The sequence below is a fragment of the Camponotus vicinus genome, unplaced genomic scaffold, assembly GCF_025532165.1.
Source record: "Camponotus vicinus isolate PSW18456_S1 unplaced genomic scaffold, iyCamVici1.0 SCAF_9, whole genome shotgun sequence".
Lineage (NCBI taxonomy): Eukaryota > Metazoa > Arthropoda > Insecta > Hymenoptera > Formicidae > Camponotus > Camponotus vicinus.
The window spans coordinates 9,752,254-9,772,954 of record NW_028141981.1 but is presented as its reverse complement, the minus strand read 5'-3'; the positions used below and the strand labels follow the sequence as shown (position 1 = coordinate 9,772,954).

Sequence of the window (20,701 nt, the reverse complement as noted above, 5' to 3'; positions counted from 1 at the left end):
GTCAGTGTAATGAAGCGCCATCTGTCATATAAATATATAATTGGTTATATCATAATCACTTTATATCTGGTTCTATATCGATTAGAGTTAACCCTGATAACTCGCGAGTTTCTCTTCTTGTTTGTGTTACACGAGACGTTGTAAAATTGGGCTTTCTTTCGACTAGAAATTTTTTGGACGCAATCTTTTTTTCGAACGTAAAGAGGTATCATGACAAAATTTTTGAATTACATTTAACTAAAAAGGAAAACTCGTTCTTTAACTTCGAGTAAATTTTGCTCCAACATCATTTTCTTTTTACTCGAGATTTTTATATCATATAAAGATATATTTAATATTGACAACTTTCAATGTATTCTATAATATCTGTTATTAATCGTTAAGGACCGAAATTTTCTCGATTCAAAATTAAATAGTAACGATAGGATTAGCAGAGTTCCAGTTGCGCGAAAAAGCAAAGAATGTCGCAACTTCCGCTGTGAATTGATATTCGATTATTTTAATGGGGAGAAATTATGTAACGATTCGAACTACTTTTGCACATTCACGGCTGTCGGATTGATATCCTTGCGGCGATCATAATCACCGCAGCTTTACATACGTAATGAGCAGGATGACGTAAGCAATTCCGTCGAAGGCGATACACGTATATACACCGAAGGAGTCCTTTAATACGAACCGAGAAAATGCACAAACAATTATTTCATAATTCAAGGCAGTCCTCTTTTGGTTTTTGCTTGCCGCGAACCGCGCTGACCGCGGAGCTATTAATCGGGAGCGTGTGTCGTATCGCCGCGACACGTGCTTTGACAGGGACGACGTGGAGAAGAGTGTGACTGTGACGTAACGAGGTGAGCGTGCACCTATGGCAACTTAGCCCATTAATCTTGCACTAGTGACGTGTTTACAATATATATGACTGATAACTGTGGATGATCGCTTAATCTCTTTTGTACAAGATTATCAACGAGGTTTATATAACGAGGTTTTTACACAAACATGTCGTATAAACAGATGAAGTCATTAAGTTTTTTCCTCTTACTTTTAATTTTCCCTAATCAATTTGCATCATTACCGAAAAAAGTAACATTATAAATCAAAGGTAAAAAAGTAACATTACAAATCACACGTTTCACGTAATCCCGCGCGAATTTTTTCTCCGTTAATGTTAATGTAATTTTTTACTTGTTGGAAAAATTTCTACTTTTGTAGCAATCTTTGAAAATTACTTATTAGCTGTTTTTTTTCTATCACCGCAACGGCTTTGATAAATTCGTATCTCTACATTGTATATCTCATCGAAGGATCTTGCGCGATATATCTGATAATACAATTAATCCGTCTTAATTCTGTGATGACAAAATACCTCTCTTACGCGAGGGCTTTATTTTTCTAAATGTATTTTGTGACTTCATCGTAGCAACTCCCTGTGTTTAATCAACACATTTGTCTACGCCGAAAAGCAGCGATACTACTTGTCATGATAACGTATAATTTATCAAACGATGCGAGCCTCGCAAGAAATGCCATCTGCGTCGAACAAGTAAAGAATAATATAAGTAATCTAATACATATATATAATGAGATAAAAAGAGAGAGAGCTTATAATTAAAAAATTCCAATTATAAAAGAACCACACCGTTTATTTTAATTTATCCGAAATTACTCGCAAATGACATTAACGCCTCACACAGCACATGATATCATTCGAATATTCTATACTCATACTGTAAATATACGTTACAGATGTAATATACTGAGAATAATCCCATAACATCTCTTGTTGTATATTATTTTTCATATATTCTCAGAATATACTTTGAATATCTCGTATTAGTATATTCTTTCTCATATATTTTCAGGATACTCTATAATATTGCATGTGTTTCTTCATTTTGCCGCTACGCGCGCCACCAAACTCGTACTTAATTTTTGGTGAAATGGACATAAAGAACTGGTACTAACATGAATTCCAAAGTTTCTTCTTTTTTCTTTTTAGTTAGTTTAATTTATAATAAACTGACTTAATTTAAAATAATTGGTCTAATAATCTGGATTCCTTGTTGGAATTCAGAATATTAAACAGATTATTTGAAATTAAAATGAGAAGTAATCCATTTACTGCATTTATTAAGGTATTTCATCTATTACCGATTGTACTTACATAATTGTACATAGATTATCGAGATCAATATTTCAATAAGAATCATTTAATAAACACTAATAGGTGTTTTTCAAACGTTTTATATTCCATCTATTAGAAATAACATTTTTGTCTGAAGTTTTGTTTATAAAGTAAATAATTTCACACTTTTATTTATTTTTTACATCACGAAGAATCTATTTTTTATTCTACATATAGTCCAACTGTCTTCTATATTCATATATAATTTATTAATGTAAAAATATGCTTAAAATATTCTAAAAATATACTCATAATATACCAAGAAATATTCTGAGTATATACTGAGTAGGTTTCTAAGGCAGACATAGGAACATCCTCCGTACATTCTCAAAATATCATAGTATGTATATCGAATATTAGTGGGATATACACAATCTACGTTTGCGATATACTGAGTACATACTCAGGATCTACCTGTGCTGTATGGGACCCTAATACTGACATATTATCGCGCGCGTCTCGAGCAGCTCGAAGTTGCGGAAGAGTTTATCGTCGGAAAATGCCTCGATTATCGCCTCGAGGAGAGTCTCGATCCGCGGAAACGATCTCGCGCCACAGCCGTGTCCCCGTTGAACGTCGCCGTCGGCGTCGCGCACGTGTATACTTATATATATATATATCTGAAAAAAAACGCTGCGCGGCGCGCGCAACACGAGGAACGCGCGAGGCGCTATCGCAGCTCGCAGTAGAGCGAACGCTTTCCGTCGGGGCGGACTTTGAGCGTTCGTGGTCGCGCGTCGCGGAGGAGAGCGCATGCGCGAGTGTTGGTTTCGTTCTCGGCTCGGCGCGGGGAAAGTTGGAATATCGAAAGCGGGCAAGAGGGACGAAAAACGCGCGACGACAACAAGCGGAAGGAAAGGAAAGCGGGAAGAAAAGGCGCGGAGGGATCTCGGATCCGGTTTATGGGAGATTCGTCGGCGTCGCGAACGCGCGTGCGCGCATCTCCGACGCGTAACAGGTGTCATTCGCGCCGGGCGCCGTCGTTGACAGGCGGCGCGTGGGCACCGACGGAGAGGCGTCACGATCGCCGCCGCGCCGGTCGGCTGTCAATCAGGTTAGGGCTGTCAATCAGGTTAGCCCGCGCGCCCGCTCGTTTTCGCCGACGACAACGTGGAGACGTCGCGGGCGACAGACCGACCGCGCCGCCGACGGCCGTCGGCGTTCGTGCGATAGCGGGGGCGAGTGTACAGGGTGTATTGTAAGTACCCCGATCATTTAGCGGACAAGTGTCTATAGGCCTATTGGCCGACTCGAGATTGGATTTATTTTTGGCTCGAATTCAAGTTTGTGGCGCGTAGATTACGAATATGCGAGTTTCCAGGTCGAATTACTGTTTAAGATTTTCACTCTTAAAATTTCTATTTTCACCCTCATTTTTGTCCTTTAAAAATATTCCGGTCAATATTCCTTGGAACGGTAACTCTATCATAAACTTTATTTTAAATCAAAAATAAAGTTCAATCTTAGAAAATTTTGATTTAATTGTACATGTTCTTCGAGTAAACTGGCGAGATTTTTTTTTGTCGAATTTTGCGTGATTTGTCGAAAGAAAAATTATACGATGAAAAAGATTAATTAAATTTTTAGATTGTTGCAGCATCAAGTTATTTATTATCCGTTTCAAAATATGTATTTCCGCTAAAAACTGTCAACCCGCTTTTGTAATCGTGAACGCATTCATCTCGATTGTCAAGTTTCTAAGGTCGTCTAGTGACAAAACGCTATTCAGACTCATACATACACATATGATTATATTTAATCTTCTTTACATGACCCGAATTGCGACAATAGAAACGTGCGATTGTTCGATGATTTTTAAAACAAGTTGATTTCTCTGCACAAGCGTCATGATACTTTATATATTAAGAGTTTGAAACGACAAAAATCATAGGAATATCGCGAATTTTAACTAGATATATTAATAAATATTAAACGCCCCAAAATCAATATCTAAAATTATGCTATTAAGATTTCTATTCCTTCATTCATCAAATTATGACATCAAAAACTAGAGAACGTTTTTCTTTTTTTTGCAAAATATATCAAAATAAATTTATTCATACGACATTACCTATGTTTCATAATAGATTACTGAAATATACGAAGGTTCTTTTCGTAGATTAATTAATAGCAAATCTTGTCATCAACATCTTCATTATAAAAATACATAACAGAAAGAAGAAAAAGATTAAATTACACGTATATGAATTTAACGCAGTAGAATAATAGTTGAATCCAAGATATGTATTGTTTCTTAAAATGCTTTTTTCACCCTGGAATATTTTAGGAACGTTACGTGGCATTGCATCTGGTCTCAGAATAGTCAGATGTTACATATTTCGTTAGGAAACGTTACAAAATTTTCTAGATGAATCGCAAGTTCATCCCTATTTATAGCCCGACTATTTCGGATGTTTTAATTTTAACTTGTTTAGATCGCGTCCTCTCTCTCTCTCTCTCTCTCTCTCAGTTACTATTCTGTTTATACTCGTTACAAGGAAAGAGACAGAAAAAAAGAGAGAAGCATAGTCTTATTCGTGCAACATCAGAATCGTATTCAACGCGTATTGTCGATTACAAAAATCATGTTCTAAATTTAAGTCTTATCACGAGCGTTCCTTAAATCCCACTCGTCCGAAATCGTAATTAACCTGATGCGTGTGCCGATTAATCGATCTGAGAAGCGCACGCAAACACATAACAGAGACATAAATTTAAATCACGCAACGATTTGCTGCTTCTCACCCTTCCCGCTCGTGATGCTTTTCTAATCTCGCCGAAAGCGAAGATTAAATGGCGACTTAGCATAGATAGCGTGGAGCAGTCGCGTTGCGATATTTTCGAAATAAACCGGCGGTCGCTGTTGAAGAAACGATTATCGCGAGAGGTATTTTCCTCCCCCCTCTTTCTCGCTCTTTTTTTGACAGTCGCACGTGAGAGGAGGACGCCTGTTTTCGGGCACGCGCCAGCGGATGCTCCGAGATTTCTCGGCTCGACGATATGATTTCCGGCTCAGTACGACTGATCAATTCTTATCGCTTCGCAGTTGATGGTGCAGCGAGGCGAGCGGCGGGGTCGGTCCCGACCTTGACATGGAGGGCCACGACATTCAGGAACTGGCGGTGACCGCTAAGGACAGCGTAATCGTCAGAGGCGGATATCCGGCGCCCTATTCCTCACCGAATGGCGGTGAGTACTTTGACGAATGACACTTTGCAGCGGTAATGTCGGTACATTTACGAAATTAAAAATATGTCGAAGAATGTTATGTTTTATTTATCTCTCGCCTCTCCGCGTATGTCATTTACAAATTACGCGAGAGAAGCTCTATTTCGCTATCTATTTACGTACACCTCATGTTTTAATTCCGAAACGAAAATCGCCATCGTTCTCCATCTGCGTTTCGCGCTGGATACGTGCCCAAAATACAGGCTCTTTCGCTCAGCTTCGAAATGAGTATTCGGCGCGCGTTTTGCGGCAGCAATTTGGCAAACTCTCTATGCATCGTCTGGTTACGTCGCCGTAAATAGCTCATTGCGAAGGACGATCTCGGGGGAAAGACGTCGCCGCGACGTGCGAGCGCTTAAAAATCGGGAAGCCGCGCGGAGGAGCGTGCCTGTTACGCAATCGGCCGCAGACACGCACATTTTATCCGACATTCCGTGGGCAAAAATTCGCGCGGGATGAACAAGCCCCGCTTGAGATAAGGAGGCTGCGTCGCGGTCGCAGATAACCCGGGGACCCCGGCTGCGCAGCATTAAAATGGCGACCAGTCTGTTAATCGATTACGACGCGTGCGAATCGCCGGCAAAAAAAATCTTCTCATTAACATTATCGCAAGAGAAAGAAACAGAGAGATTAATGTCGAATCTGATGAATAAAAATTCAGAAATCATCGTCAAGAATTGATGGGTCCTAAAATGGCGATCGATTGCAAAGGCTGCATAACTTTGGAAAAGAATCAAATCTACTAATCAGACCTTAATGGTCGGTCGATAAAATGATAATGAAATATAATTCTGATAATTATTGTATTCCAAAATAACGGTGTCTCTTCTCTTTGAGATAGATTCTAGATTAGATTTTTAGATTAGATGTATGCGATCAGATATTTTTCAAAATGGCGACAAATGAGACTTCGATTGACGTTGCATTCTATATCCCGGCAATGTGAGTTCAAGGCGAATGTTTATCCGCTCGTCAATAGACACGAGTATGTAAAATAAAAAACAGTTGTTCGCGCAAGGCAATCGCTATTAAGTGTTATTTTGATAATACTCGAGATTATTTCCATGTAAAAGAGGAGCAAATTTATATGTGCGAGATTTCTCGTTTGACGAACAAGTTTTTGTATTATGTTATCACATATATTAATATAAACGATATTAATTTTCTACGCGCAAATATTGCTCATGAGACGAGATGGCAAAAAATCCCATTATAACTTATTATGTCACTCATTATATCTTATATAAATTATTATTTATATAAGAGATTACAACATATTTTCTTGATAAATCTTACAGTTTTTAATGAACTTTACGATAGAATAATTTTGGAAATTAATTTTAGCTTTGAATAAAGTAAGATAAAATTTTATTTCATTCGAATTGTATTTTTGTGAGACGATTCTTTTATTATTACTAACAATAAGCTCCTTGATTGATTAACGGTAATTCATCGAATCGGTCTTCGTCAAAGCACGTGGCATCATCGCGTGGTTATTTCCATGATTCGCAACGGGAGCGAATATCACGTACAAAGAAGTGTGTTTACGTGAGATAACGGCTAAAGAAATGGAGAAATATAGGAGAAACATTCTCCCTCCGCCAATACGTATTTTTCCTAGATCTTTTTTTGAAATAATTATCATAGCGAATGGAGTATTTTAATCGTAAATGCTCTTTTTTTTCCTTGTACCATGTAGAATTGACTCAGCATTTTCATCCGCGCGAGCTCTAATACAACGGTAGAACCGTTTCGAAACCAGGAGACTGCGCGTTAAATGAGTGTTAAATAAGCACTTATCTTTACGAGAAAAAAAAATTACTTTACCTAAGCATATCCTCGGGTCCGCGAGTTAAACGCCCAAGAACGAAACGCGCCATCTTCGATGACCATGGATCGATCCTCGGATGGATTTCTCTTGTCGATGAATCGCGACACGTTTTGACTGCATGACAAATCGAAGGTTGTATCCTCGGCGTGTCGTATCGACGACTTATAATAACGTTATACTGCTGCGAAGGGGTCAGCCGATAACCCACAGTAAGGAAAGAGCTCGACGGGTTTCCGACCGGTCGTCGAGATCGTGTAACTTCAATATTTGTCGCCCTCTAATCACACCTAACGATGGACAAGAGGAATTGTCCTGATATTTACTCGAGACGATTTTGCGAGCAGAGTTTCGCTACAGAATACATTTAATTAATCAGATGCAAGAAGGAGGTTGTAAGGTTTCAAAGAAGGCTGGCGATTGTGATGTGCGTATTTCTTATCTGACTAAAGAAATGATTAGAGTTTCAAGATCATCGATGCAATTATACCGATTACGCGGTCATGAAAAAATTCTGAATAGTGTCTGGATACATTTATCATTTGTTTGACATTTGTTTGACTTTATACCTTGCGGTTTATGCCACGTCAGGATGGCTATGAAAGAGAACTATTATGAAATAATTTGATATTCTTCAATATGCGTAGTGTCAATTATTTATAATCATTTTTTGCTACAATGAAGATGAAGCGTGAAATCTACCCCAGATATACGACTATTTTTCTCATCGTTTCTTTTTAATATTCTAATTTTCCTCAATAGAAATGCATTGATTGCATATACATATTAATGCGTTAAAATGCCATAAAATGTGTTGTTATCGAACCAATATTATACTAATGTGTTGATTTTTACAAAACGCAATTAACTTAATTTATATATTTTAAGTTACACTATAATAGTATTGTCAAGTGATTAAAAGTAATTGGATAAAAATACTGAAAAAGAGAAATGATTAGTATAATGAATAAGTATAACGAATTAGTATAACAAATAAGTTCGTTCAGAAATCTCTTATTATTTTTTATAGTTATTGCAATATAGAATTGTAGTACTTTATAAAATTAATTATTTTGCAGATTTATGTATTGACATAAAAAAGCTCATAAATCATGGATTTTTTTTCTTATCCTTTAATCAGTTGTACAATGTAAAAAAATAACAATTGTATATTTAAATTTATGAAAACTACATTCTATCTCCGATATTAAAGATTGATTTTAACGAGGCTGTCCTTGTAATAACAGCGTCGATACTATAGGAAATGGAATAATGTTTACGCATGATAAAGATTTGAATTCTATACATCAATACATATGTATATCTTACAATTATCTAACAAGACAAATAAACGAAATTTGATATCAATAAAAAATATTAATTCTGACGAGAACAATAGTTACACGCTATTAAATCGCGTTATTGTTTTCAAAAGTTTTTACCTTCACTTTATTAAAGATAAATGTCAGACCTGATAAACACGAGCCGCAATTATCATCAATGTGATTAGACTGTTTTATCATTAGATTATAAATACCTTCTACGTATGTAAAGCTGTAGATTAAAAGCGTGTTATTGATTCTTTCTTCTACATTGCAAAAGATATATATATATATATATATATAGAAAAGATTCCTTAAAGAGTATGACGAGGCGGATTATCCGTCAACAGCAATAAACTTTATGCGGATTTGTTTACCAAACGCGGGCATATGAAAAAATATCATGAGATAAATCATTTCCGAGTTATAAAACTTGAAAGGAAGATATTGATAGAAGGATAAACGCAAATCTTTTGCGCACTGTGAAAACAGAATAATTATATATATATACTTACAACTCGAATAGTATAAACATATGTTTATTATTGTTGCTAATAAAATACTTTTAAGATTAAATAAGAAATATTTGTAAGATGTGAGAGAGAATGTGGCTTATCAGAAATGTATGTGGTTGTCTGAAACTATCTTGTAAACAATTTCTGTGCATTTTTATATATATGTTTTAATATTATACATATTAAAAATCATTTTCCTTACAATTTTCAATCTCTTTCTTGTTTTAAATTTAATATGTCGAAATAATCATGAATACGGAAGCATTAGAGTATTTGAAGGAACAAAATAAGTAATATTTTTTTGTAAGATAATTATTGGATGATATATGTGTGTTTAAATTAAATCCTTTAAATTTTTTCAATCATAAATTAAAACATGAAACAAATATGCAAGATGAATAACATACAAAATGTTGGAGCGATTATGAAGATTATGATAATATAACTAGTTCTAATCATTTATTATAGAATACGTAAATAAGGAAATTAGAAAATGTTTTTCGAACAGTGCTTCCTAGTAAGTAATATGAATAATTGCGATATTGTCAATACTATTAACAGATATTGCTCTAACAATATTCACTAGAAATGAAATCATACAATATTTATTAATATATGAAGAAATGAAACATTTTATAAGAATATTGTTATAGCTTACGAAGTGTCATTATTGCCACAACTAATTAACTGCTAAAATCATATGTATCAACAGAAGTTTCAAATATTCATAAATATTTGAAAAAAATCCGTATAAAATCATATAATTTCATATAGATTTATTATAAAAATTTCAATAACGGTGTCTTTAACAATAGAGAAATCAGATCTTTATCCCAAAAATATTTTTTTAAATACAAGTCTTGAAGAAATAATTTTTCATGATTACAAATAATTCATAGTAATCCGTTATAATTTTACTTTATTTGTTAAATATAATCATGTACCTTTACTTTGCTATTAAATATTTATTATTTTTCTCTACTCATTGTGTTACAAATTGTAACAAATTGTAACAAATTGTAACAATTCTGATAAAAATAGCTATGACTTCGCCAATAAGAAAAGCTTTATCCATTTTCCTGTTGCATAATATTTAACATCATTATGATTTTATAATACTTTTTACATTTATTGATCAGAATCTGGCTATTTATAATCATATAATCGATTGATGATGAATTTGCATGCGAGGATAACACGCACTCGACACGTGTATGCTTTTTATTCTAACGAAAGTATTCTAATGTCCTTCGTGCGTCACTCAAGAAACAAATATGCAAAACATTATGTGACACTGCTAAATTCTTCTCAGAGACACATCGTACATTATATACATGGTGTATCCTACAAATTGTCGATTTTTAACAGCAAACATTTTCTTTTAATGAAAATATTTAGGTCATTTTTTACAACATCTAATCCTTTATCATTGATTTTCTTTGATTAAGCAATCTCTGAAAAAAATATAAAGATATAAAATTTTGTAAAGATTTAAAACTTTTTCTCGATAAGAATGAAGAAATTAAACTAACAAAAATATTTATGTTACATTCATATTAAAAATACTTTTTGAAAAGAGATGGATAGTCGTGTATATTCAATAGTAAAAAATGGTAAAAAAGATATTACCGGAAAGGTGAAGGAGACCTATTGACTCCTTCCAAGAATAAGCATTCGTGATTATTATGCAGCGTTATATTTAATGTTAAATGTATCATTATTCTTGTTATCTTTGCTTAATAGAAAACGCCTCATGATTTATGGTCTTAAACACGTTTGTCCCGAGAATGCAAGCGCGTGACATCAATCTATTTAGGAAAAATGCAGATAGATATATAGTTCGTACGACGCGCGTGACAAATTGCCTCAAAGAGAAGAATCGCTGATCATATGACGTCACTAGTCATTCAGACGATCCGCTGTCGATTGCAATTTTAATCTGCGCAACCTGAGGCGTTAGAGCACAATATTAAGATCATCCTCTCCGCACAATAACATGACAAATTCTTATCGCATCTCACACAAATTTTCCGTGGACAAGTTAACACGTGACTCATTGACGCGATTATTCTAATTAAAATTTGCATACAAAGTAATTATAAAAATATCGATAATTAAATATAAATATTTAAGAGAGGAAGAAATATTTAATTTCTTAGAAATTGTGTATCACGTCTAAATAAACAGTTTTTTTTTTTTTACATTTGATATAAATATTTTGTGATCTTCTCATTCGAAAGAAATTGCCAAAGCAAAATTACTTTGGAAAAACACTTATAAAAATCGCAGAAACCATCAAAGAGACATTGAAAAATGAGATATTGTTTTATTGTCGCTAGGTGATACTAACATGTATATCATAGCAAAAAATCATGACGAGCACTTACTTCGTCGACCTGATTACAGAAGATGCCATTCCATCAAACACTGATTGCCATGTTTTTCCCGCATGATTGTCATTTACATAATCTCACTATCAAGTTATCGTATACGTTATACGACACGTTGATCTATCTCGTTAATGTTTTTTTATAGGAATATTTGATAGTAGCTGTATGTATGATGATATTTTTTATAAGAGAAAATACATGCATCCTAATTCAATAAAAATTAATTACACATACTATATTTTAAAAATTTTAGAAATACAGTATGTCACTAAAATAGCAGAAAATGCATTTTCAATATCTGCAATATAAAAAAAACATTAATGCATGCATATACACAATATCAAACACATTGATATTAAAATATATAAAGATTTGAAATTATATTTTACACATTTTATATCAATAGTGATAATAATATCGAAAAATTATCATGTTTTAACAAGAAAATATTTAAAAAATTTTTAATTTTACTTTAATTATATTTAATTGGATCTTATATTAGCATTTTAAAGAAGTAATTGCAATAACTGTTACTTTTTGTTACTTTGAATTGTTCTGAATGATATTTTTATAACAGTATCTAACAATATATATAAATATCGCAAGGAATTATTGTTGCAAAATAACTTTTCCAGTCTTTATATACAATATATATAAAATACAATTATATTTTAGCAAAATTTATGAATTATTTCTATAATATGTTATTATTTATAAAAGAATTAGAGAAATTATTATGTTAGAAATTATATTTTATATATGTTAAAAATATGAAAAAAATATTTTTCAAATGTTCAAGCTTGTTTATAAATCTTTATAATATTATTTGTTTATATACATTTATACATTACATATATACATTTGTTATTTTGTCTCTCACCAGCATTCATATACAGGGTGTCGCAGATCACCCGTATCAGCCGAATATCTCAAAAACTGAGCGCGGCAGATAAAAATATTTCAGACAAAAGTTGTAAGGTTTCAAGTAACGCATTACATGGCGATATCTTACCTTAATACTTTTATGTACAAAATAATGAGAGGAATCAATTGGTGTAAAGAAAATACATAGTTATTTTTAAGAAAAAATATGTAACTGTTAATTGCAAATTACATATTTTTTCTTCGAAACAACAATGTATTTTCTTTACACCAATTGATTCCTCTCATTATTTTGTACATAAAAGTATTAAGGTAAGATAATCGAAAAATAAATATTTTACTAGATATTTTATGATTTATGTAAAATTAAGAAATTATTTCAAGCCTCATAACTCGAAAAGTACTCAATGAAGAAATACTTTATTATAGTGTTTTGGAAAGCTCTCGAGATAAGCTACAAGAATAAGTAATAAAAAATAGGGGTTTCCATTTACAGAATTCAAGGTGACCTTTACGTGACCTTGACAACACTCTTCAAGGTCATACTGATATCGCCATGTAATGCGTTACTTGAAACCTTACAACTTTTGTCTGAAATATTTTTGTCTGCCGCGCTCAGTTTTTGAGATATTCGGCTGATACGGGTGGTCTGCGATACCCTGTGTATCATAGCATTTTAATATTTTCGTTTCCTTATAGTTAAACTATTGAATCTTTCCTTTATTTTTCTTCTTAATCATACCTTCAATTTGTAGAAATTAGTAAATATTCCCAGTATTGTTATAGATCATCTTATGTATATACATGTATAACAACGTAACGGAGAAGTCTGACGAAGATTAGATTATCAGCGCCGAGTCTTTCTCCCCTTCTCTGCCCTTCCCCACTTCGAGCAACATCTACCCTGGGAAACGAAAAATCCTGTTCGACACTTCACATAGTGTCTTCGTCGAGATCGCATCACATTCATTTTCTGCTCGATTGCGAATAATATCGAATTATTCTCGATATTTAACTACATCGACAATTCAACGATGATCATGGAATCGAAAGTGGATCAATCGTTTGCATAATACTGTTTATGACGTTAATAGTGCTGTTATATTTATCTGCTATTCGAAAGTGGTACTTTATAGTGATTGCTGCAGCGATAGAGAGTGATAAAAAACACGTAACTCGCAATGAAAATACTTGAAAACGAAGATTTTCTCTTGGATATGCAAATTACCGAGCAGATCGATTTAAATTTCATGACTAGTGAGTATTTTTAGATATTTGTACTTTAATATTTTGTCTCAATTATGTGAAAATCGAATTCTTTGATATTTTAACTTTGTACGTCATAATATTATATATATATATATATATATATATATATATATATATATATATATATATAATTTATATATAAAATATGTAAAATATATAAAATATGTAAAAGAGAGAAAAATTTTAATATTTTTAATTAATTCAGTAAAATAAATTCCATTTAATAATAGTATATTTTGCATGCAGCAAATTGATAAGTTTATTGATGAAAGTATTGAGGTTATTATTATTTATTCTTCAGACACAAAACCGAATTGGATTTCTTGGTAAATATTTATATACGATTTTTTATACATGATTATTTTGGTCATTTTTATATCATCAACACAGTAGTACATGACATTAAAAATATTTTTCTTTCTCAGGTATCATGTATTTTCATTTGAATCACATACTTTGTATTAAGACGATTATAAATCATCGATAATAATATCGATGTTTATAAATAAAATTTAAAAATCCAGTAATGCACTTAAGATTGCTAAATTAAAGGATGAGAAACAATTATAATAAAGAAATTAAAAGAATAAGGCGTTCAAAATGAAACATAATATTTTGAATGGCAAGTAGTGGATATTTATGAAAAGCATGTAAATGGATATACATTAAATTAAATAGAGAAATAAAGATTTCCAATTTTAAATTATTTTTATTGCATGGATTTTATTTTTACACATGAATAAATTTATTATACAAAATAAAAAGGACACAATGACCATTCAATATAAATTTTAAGAAAAGCGTGGAATTAAAATATATAAAATCTTTTGATTGTGCGTGAAAAGTAATGTTGAGCAAAAATTGGAATGTATTTACATGGGTTTCACGAAAAGGAGATATTGGGATAAAATAAGTATATTTTCAAAATACTTGCATTAACATGGCACGTACTTGTTGCTTTTCCGTTCGTCTTATGGAATTTATGTAAATTTACTTTTCTCCAACCATTAGCTAAAAAACAAAGAATATTCGACTCTAACTTGAACATACATACTCAAGTTGTTGTATTGCATATATACAGCACATACTGTAAGGTGCATTTGCGGTATTTTCCTTTATTCATATTTTTCTATTAGCACGTGCTTCATATTCATGTACATTACAAGCACTCTTCCGTATTTCTCCGATCTTACGTTGAATTTAAATGGAATTATAACCATTAGTCTGCAAGACGATTAGAAGAGGAAAAAATGAATGCAATTTTTCTATTTTAAAAATTAGTTAAGTTATAATTATTATAATCTTCTATTGTATAAAATAAAAAATTATTAGTATATCAATGTTTAGGCCAGTCGAAAACGCCGGTATTTGTAAGATATTTCAAATCGACTTATCATGTTTTGAATTTCCTCACAAATATCATTGGAAATGTTTCTTTTATTTAACTAATTTATCTTATCTTCTCTCTCTCTCTCTCTCTCTCTCTCTCTCTCTCTCTCTCTCTCTCTCTCTCTCTCCCTCTCTCTCTCTCTCTGCATATAAGATAAATATTTGAAAATATTTTTTACTGCATGAATATTATATATATATATATATATATATATATATATATATATATATATATTCGATCACATAACGCTTGCTATTATGACATCTGCTATTAAATGTGATTACTTTAATCGACATTATTTAAATGACGTATATTTCTCGAGTTGATCTTTAATCATTGTGTTTTCACATCGTAATTGTGCACAAATAGACTGTGAAATAACACTTATATTTTTTAGGAAAAAAGCTTTCTTTCCAAGTACGTCACTTTCGGGGATGACACGTAATATGTATAATAATATTGTAATATTGTATAATACGTGTAATAAATTACTAATTATATTACATATAATTAGTATATAGGTATTTTTTCCTTAATAATAAACATAATAACAGTACAAAGAGAGATAAGTCTTTAATTTAGTCTCTAATAGATCGTTAGTAGTCTCTAATAGATCGTTAAAAAAGGATGAATATTAAATATATGTTAAAAAAGGACGAATATTAAATATATATTAAATATAATTAATAAAAAAAATATTAATAAATATATATTAAATATAATTAAATATATTAAATGAAATATCATTATCATCAATGATATCGTAAGTATTATCGCATTTATGAGTAATATCCTAATTATTGCGATTGAAGTGTACATCGCTACGATGTAAGATCTGAAAATACAAGGCAATACCAGACAACTAAAGATCGCCTACGTTGTGCGTCGACATTTCTGTTTTGAAGTGCGGCGGATTCGCGTGTTATCGCGGTCGTCGCACGCCACCTCCGCAGATTTCGAACAATGGCAAAAGGGTGCATTGCCGGTGACACAAGTGCACGGCGATATGCATACTAATAGGCGCGAGGCACGGAAAACGCGGGGGCATGAATCATTTTTATTGCTGCCTCATTGTCCGTCAGCGGGAATAAGAGCGTTCTGCGTTGGGCTTTATCTCTCGTCGGGGAAACTGACTCACACTCTCCGGCTCTCCATGTGTTGTCCAGTAGCTTTGTTACACATTCTCTCGCCTTCGTACGCGTGTGCTCTGTTTGCGCGAAAAACGCGAGCAATCTCAGCACTCTTTGTCATCATCCAGTCGCAGATAACGGAACAGCCGTGTCGATGACAGAAAAAAATAGCGGTTTGTGGCGCGTCTCGTTTAATTGTATTCACGTGCGAAAAACATTGGAATAAGTCGCGATCGTTGAACGGATACAAGCGATGATTCGTACCTGAGAAAAATTCTTGATTTTTTCCGTGTATGACAATTTAATTCTTCTTGTATATTGTAAGCATAAAATATTCGAAAAAGAGATTCTCGGAATTTTGCTTTTGAATTTAAAAAATTTCTCAATGTTATATTTATATTTTCTCAATGCTATATTTTCTGAGGATTTTTTGTTGTTGCTACGAATGATTGTTATTAATTGTAATTTCTCATATTAACAAGAAAAAAAAATCCCCAACTTGCAAATTCCAAAAATTATGAAATTTTTTAAATACATAAAGAATATCTTGTCAAATAATATATATATTATTTTTGTTTTAAAATCATTTAAATGCGTCTACCTAATTGCTTTTAAAGTATTTATAATTGTCTAGCACACACACAATTGTTAATTATGTAAGTTAAAAACTTTAAATTAAAAGAGAAATAATTTTTCTTTCTACAAAAGTTTCTTATATCCCTCTCCTTTCCATTTATGAGTAATAAAATAAAAATAAAGAATAGTCCAATTTTTTGATTGATTTTTTATCCCTTTAGAGTAAATTGACAACAAACAAAGTATATAGAAACAATATATTATTTATCGAGACATTCTTTATATTTTTTACAATTTCATAATTTTTTGAATTTTCGAGTTGAAGAAATTTCTTTATAAATAAGAATTTGTGACTTTTAGCAATTTCAATATCGATGCAATATTTACGCATAATATATGAACGAAATAAATGTGCGTAGGGGATAATATATTTTCGGCAAAAGAATTTACATTTTATATTTTTAGCTTATTTTGCTTACGTAAGTTCTTGCATAAAAAACGATTCAATTTGCGTGCATTCAATCTCAGGCAGCAGTTATTAATTATAAGACGCCACGATGTAAGCTCTCTGTCATCTAAGTAACTCTATCAAAAAGGATAATATAAAAAAGATGTTTTTTATCAAGACAAGGACACAGCAATGCAACCTTTCGAGATTTGTATGCATAACAAACAATTTTTTATCGCATAGCACAAATATTAAAATATTATAATCACATATTAGAACGATTATCAGTACATATGATTTCGACGTTGCTGATGTAAGATTCTTTCGTATGTTTTAATCGACAAAGGACCCCGCGGAATCCTTATGGAAAATGGCTTTCGGTTAAATGTTTCGAAACTTTGCAAAAAGATAGTTCTCAACATGTAGATTAAAAGTGTCCATGGGCATGAAGCTCTAAAAATTCGAGATTTTCAACTACAGCCATCCAAAGTGGTAGATTTTTGGATTTCTGCAGCATATTCCGAAGTTCGGCAACGGTAGCTTATCTTACAAGGGAAGTTCGGCAAGTCGAAAATTCAAAAAAATCTGAAACTTGGCATAATTTTAGAGTAATATATCCTAATAACGAAACCATTTTTTGTTGGTGTTAAAAAACGGGTTTAGGGGTATAACCAACCGCTAGAAAATCAATTTTTGCGTTCCGAAGCGAATATCATCGAAACGAATAGAAATATAAAAGATTTCTATGTTCAAACAAATGTTTTATGGCTTTAAATGTACTTTACAATTGCGTACTTGGATTTTTTAAAAATGATAAAATTTTTCAAAATACCCCCACCACTCAATATTTTTTATATTTTGAAAACATTTTTAAATTATATATATTTTAAAGCTTATGTGTTACGCCAAATTCAACCATGAATATTACAGTTATGTTGCGGAAATTAGTTCTTGAGAAATAAAATAAAGACGCAAAAATCGATTTCCTAGCGGTTGGTTATACTCCTAAACCCGTTTTTTAGCACCAACAAAAAATGGTTTCGTTATTAGGATATATTACTCTAAAATTATGCCAAGTTTCAGATTTTTTTGAATTTTCGACTTGCCGAACTTCCCTTGTTAGTTGGGTGAGGTTTTACAAAAAAGTAGTAAATACAAAAGTTTTGTAGAAACAAAAAAGCAAAAAAAGCAAAAAAAACAAAAAAGGTAACTCTGCCATTGACAGTTCCAAGCCTGTATTTAAAAATAGGAGGATAAAATAACAAATACATGTATATATTTTCAATCTGTTACACACACACACAATTAAGGCAGTCTACTTAGCACAAAAAATCATAAATCAGATAGTCTTGATAATTCTCATGCTTTCTACATGCCTATGTTTCTTAAACTTTGAGGGCTTATAACTTTCACTTTCCCCAACGTAAAAAGCTCTTCATAGGGTGTTTTGGAAAGCTCTCGACCGCAACTATACAAATATGCAATCAAAAAAGTGCGAAGCTCTGGCCCAAAAATCAACCTTATTGATTCACTCCTTCAAAAATCTACCACTTTGGATGGCTGTAGCTGAAAATCTCGAATTTTTAGAGCTTCATGCCCATGGACACTTTTAATCTACATGTTGAGAACTATCTTTTTGCAAAGTTTCGAAACATTTGACCGAAAGCCATTTTCCATAAGGATTCCGCGGGGTCCTTTGTTTCTCCAAAATTATTTTTACCGATAATCATCTTAAAAATAAAAGGACTGTACATGATGTCACAATTATATTATTATCTTCAAACTTTTTCCTGAAAATTGACACGCAAGTTACACTCGGCGGAACCGTTAGAAATTACTAATGTATATACAAATATCGTTTTAGAAATTAATGAAAAATCCTTGAAGATTTATGCGATGCGCACGATCGCGCGATGCGGCCTGCCTCCTACTCCCACCATCGCATGCCCGCGGCAAAGGACGGCGGCAAAACGTGCGTACGTTTACAGCTGTTTGCCAGTCGTCACCGGACCGCCGCCGTGGTGTCTGGCGAAGGTCATTAACACAGTCGCACAATTATCACCGTCGTCGCGCCTATGTATTCTTCTCGTCGCTTTAAATGTCTGCTGATTTTTCGGTGTCGCGTTTAGAGAGTTGCTTCGTTCCAAAAGAATCGGGACGATGTTTATTTTCGTCATCTCGCATAATAAACGCCTTACGAAAGAACCGCTGACGGGTTAAAGAGAAAGGGAGAAAGGAGAGGAGAGTCTCCGCGAAAGAAATAGTCACTCTCGTGAGAGAAAATTGATATCGCGACGCGACGATTAAATCACGGATAGCCGGTAAAAGAAATAAACACATCGCCAGTGCCGGAGATAGTGATCGAGAGTGGCTGTCGAGATCGAGAGCGCGATCGGCGATCGATTGGGAACCACTCGGTTGAAAAACAGTGCTCACGATGGGCCTGGCAGGTACGTTCCTCTTATTCTCTTTGTCGCATGTGCATTACATTAACGTTTTATTCGCGTTGTTATCTGTGAGTGGAAAATTATAAGGGGATAAGTATCATTTTCCAATTGCGACAATGTTGGGATTCTTTACGAACACTATTACGTGTATTGTCATTTTCGTCGCTTCAGTGGCTGACTTTTTACAATGGCTACGATTTTGTATATTTCTGCATTTTTATTCCCTGGTATATGTTTCATGTTCAAGTAAAACGAACAATTTAGATTAACAAATATTTGTGAAGATTTAAATTGGAGCAACCTTTTTTGTTATTCAAAATGTTCGCTGTAATGCATACATAGTCTTCTATAACTTTAAATTTTATCATATTATAGATATAATTTATCATAATTATATATAATTATAGATATATATATCTCTTTTAATTATATATAATTATTTAAAATAAAGAGAACTAGTTATGTAAAGAAATAATAGATAAATTATTATTCGAAAGTCGTATGTAATCTAACAGATAATCTAGAACTGTTATATAACTAGAAACTCAAGTAGAGTGGTAATATTTAAATATTTCTATATACTAAACAAATATTCAAATGGGCTAAGTGATAGAGCAAGTGAGTTAATTGGTAGAACTCGTATAGCGATTGTCGTGAATAAGTGCATAAAAGTTCAATAGATTTATTGATATTATTGGTACTATTTGAAAACGTTTATACCAAATTGTCAGAATTATCAATCGTTATACACTCTTCAATTTTTTGTTGTTAGTTTTTATATTACTTAATTTTTGACCGCTTTTATTATAACTTCAGTTTTGATTCGCGAAATGAATCATTAATTGCATAACCCGACATAAAATTCGAAAAACTTGATCGCAGAATACATTGATCGGATTCCTAATAATATAACAGAATTTAATTAAGAAAGAATTCGTGTTTTCAATTTTTTTTACATAGACTAGAATTTTTTTCAACCTTGCAAAAAAGAGATTTAATATTATTGAAAGAATATTGACTCCAGCTCCAGTTTTATTCGATATATGTTATATGAAAAAAAAAAATATATATATATTTATGCACATATAAAA

General features: G+C 32.5%; 1 protein-coding gene across 7 annotated transcripts in view; it reads left to right on the top strand.

Moving 5' to 3' along the window:
• Nucleotides 1-20,701, top strand: part of Hnf4 (Hepatocyte nuclear factor 4) — a 40,791-nt gene that overhangs the window by 1,161 nt on the left and 18,929 nt on the right. Inside the window, exons 1-2 of one of the 7 annotated variants that reach the window (XM_083108510.1) lie at nt 188-205; nt 5,232-5,374. In XM_083108510.1, the coding sequence (XP_082964636.1) occupies nt 5,278-5,374 (97 nt within the window). In that variant the 5' untranslated portion in view covers nt 188-205; nt 5,232-5,277. Of the gene's footprint in view, nt 1-187; nt 206-451; nt 852-2,861; nt 3,384-5,231; nt 5,375-13,285; nt 13,608-19,149; nt 19,614-20,701 lie in introns of those variants that run through there. The other 6 variants (XM_083108507.1, XM_083108506.1, XM_083108511.1 and 3 more) reach the window with 6 other exon arrangements.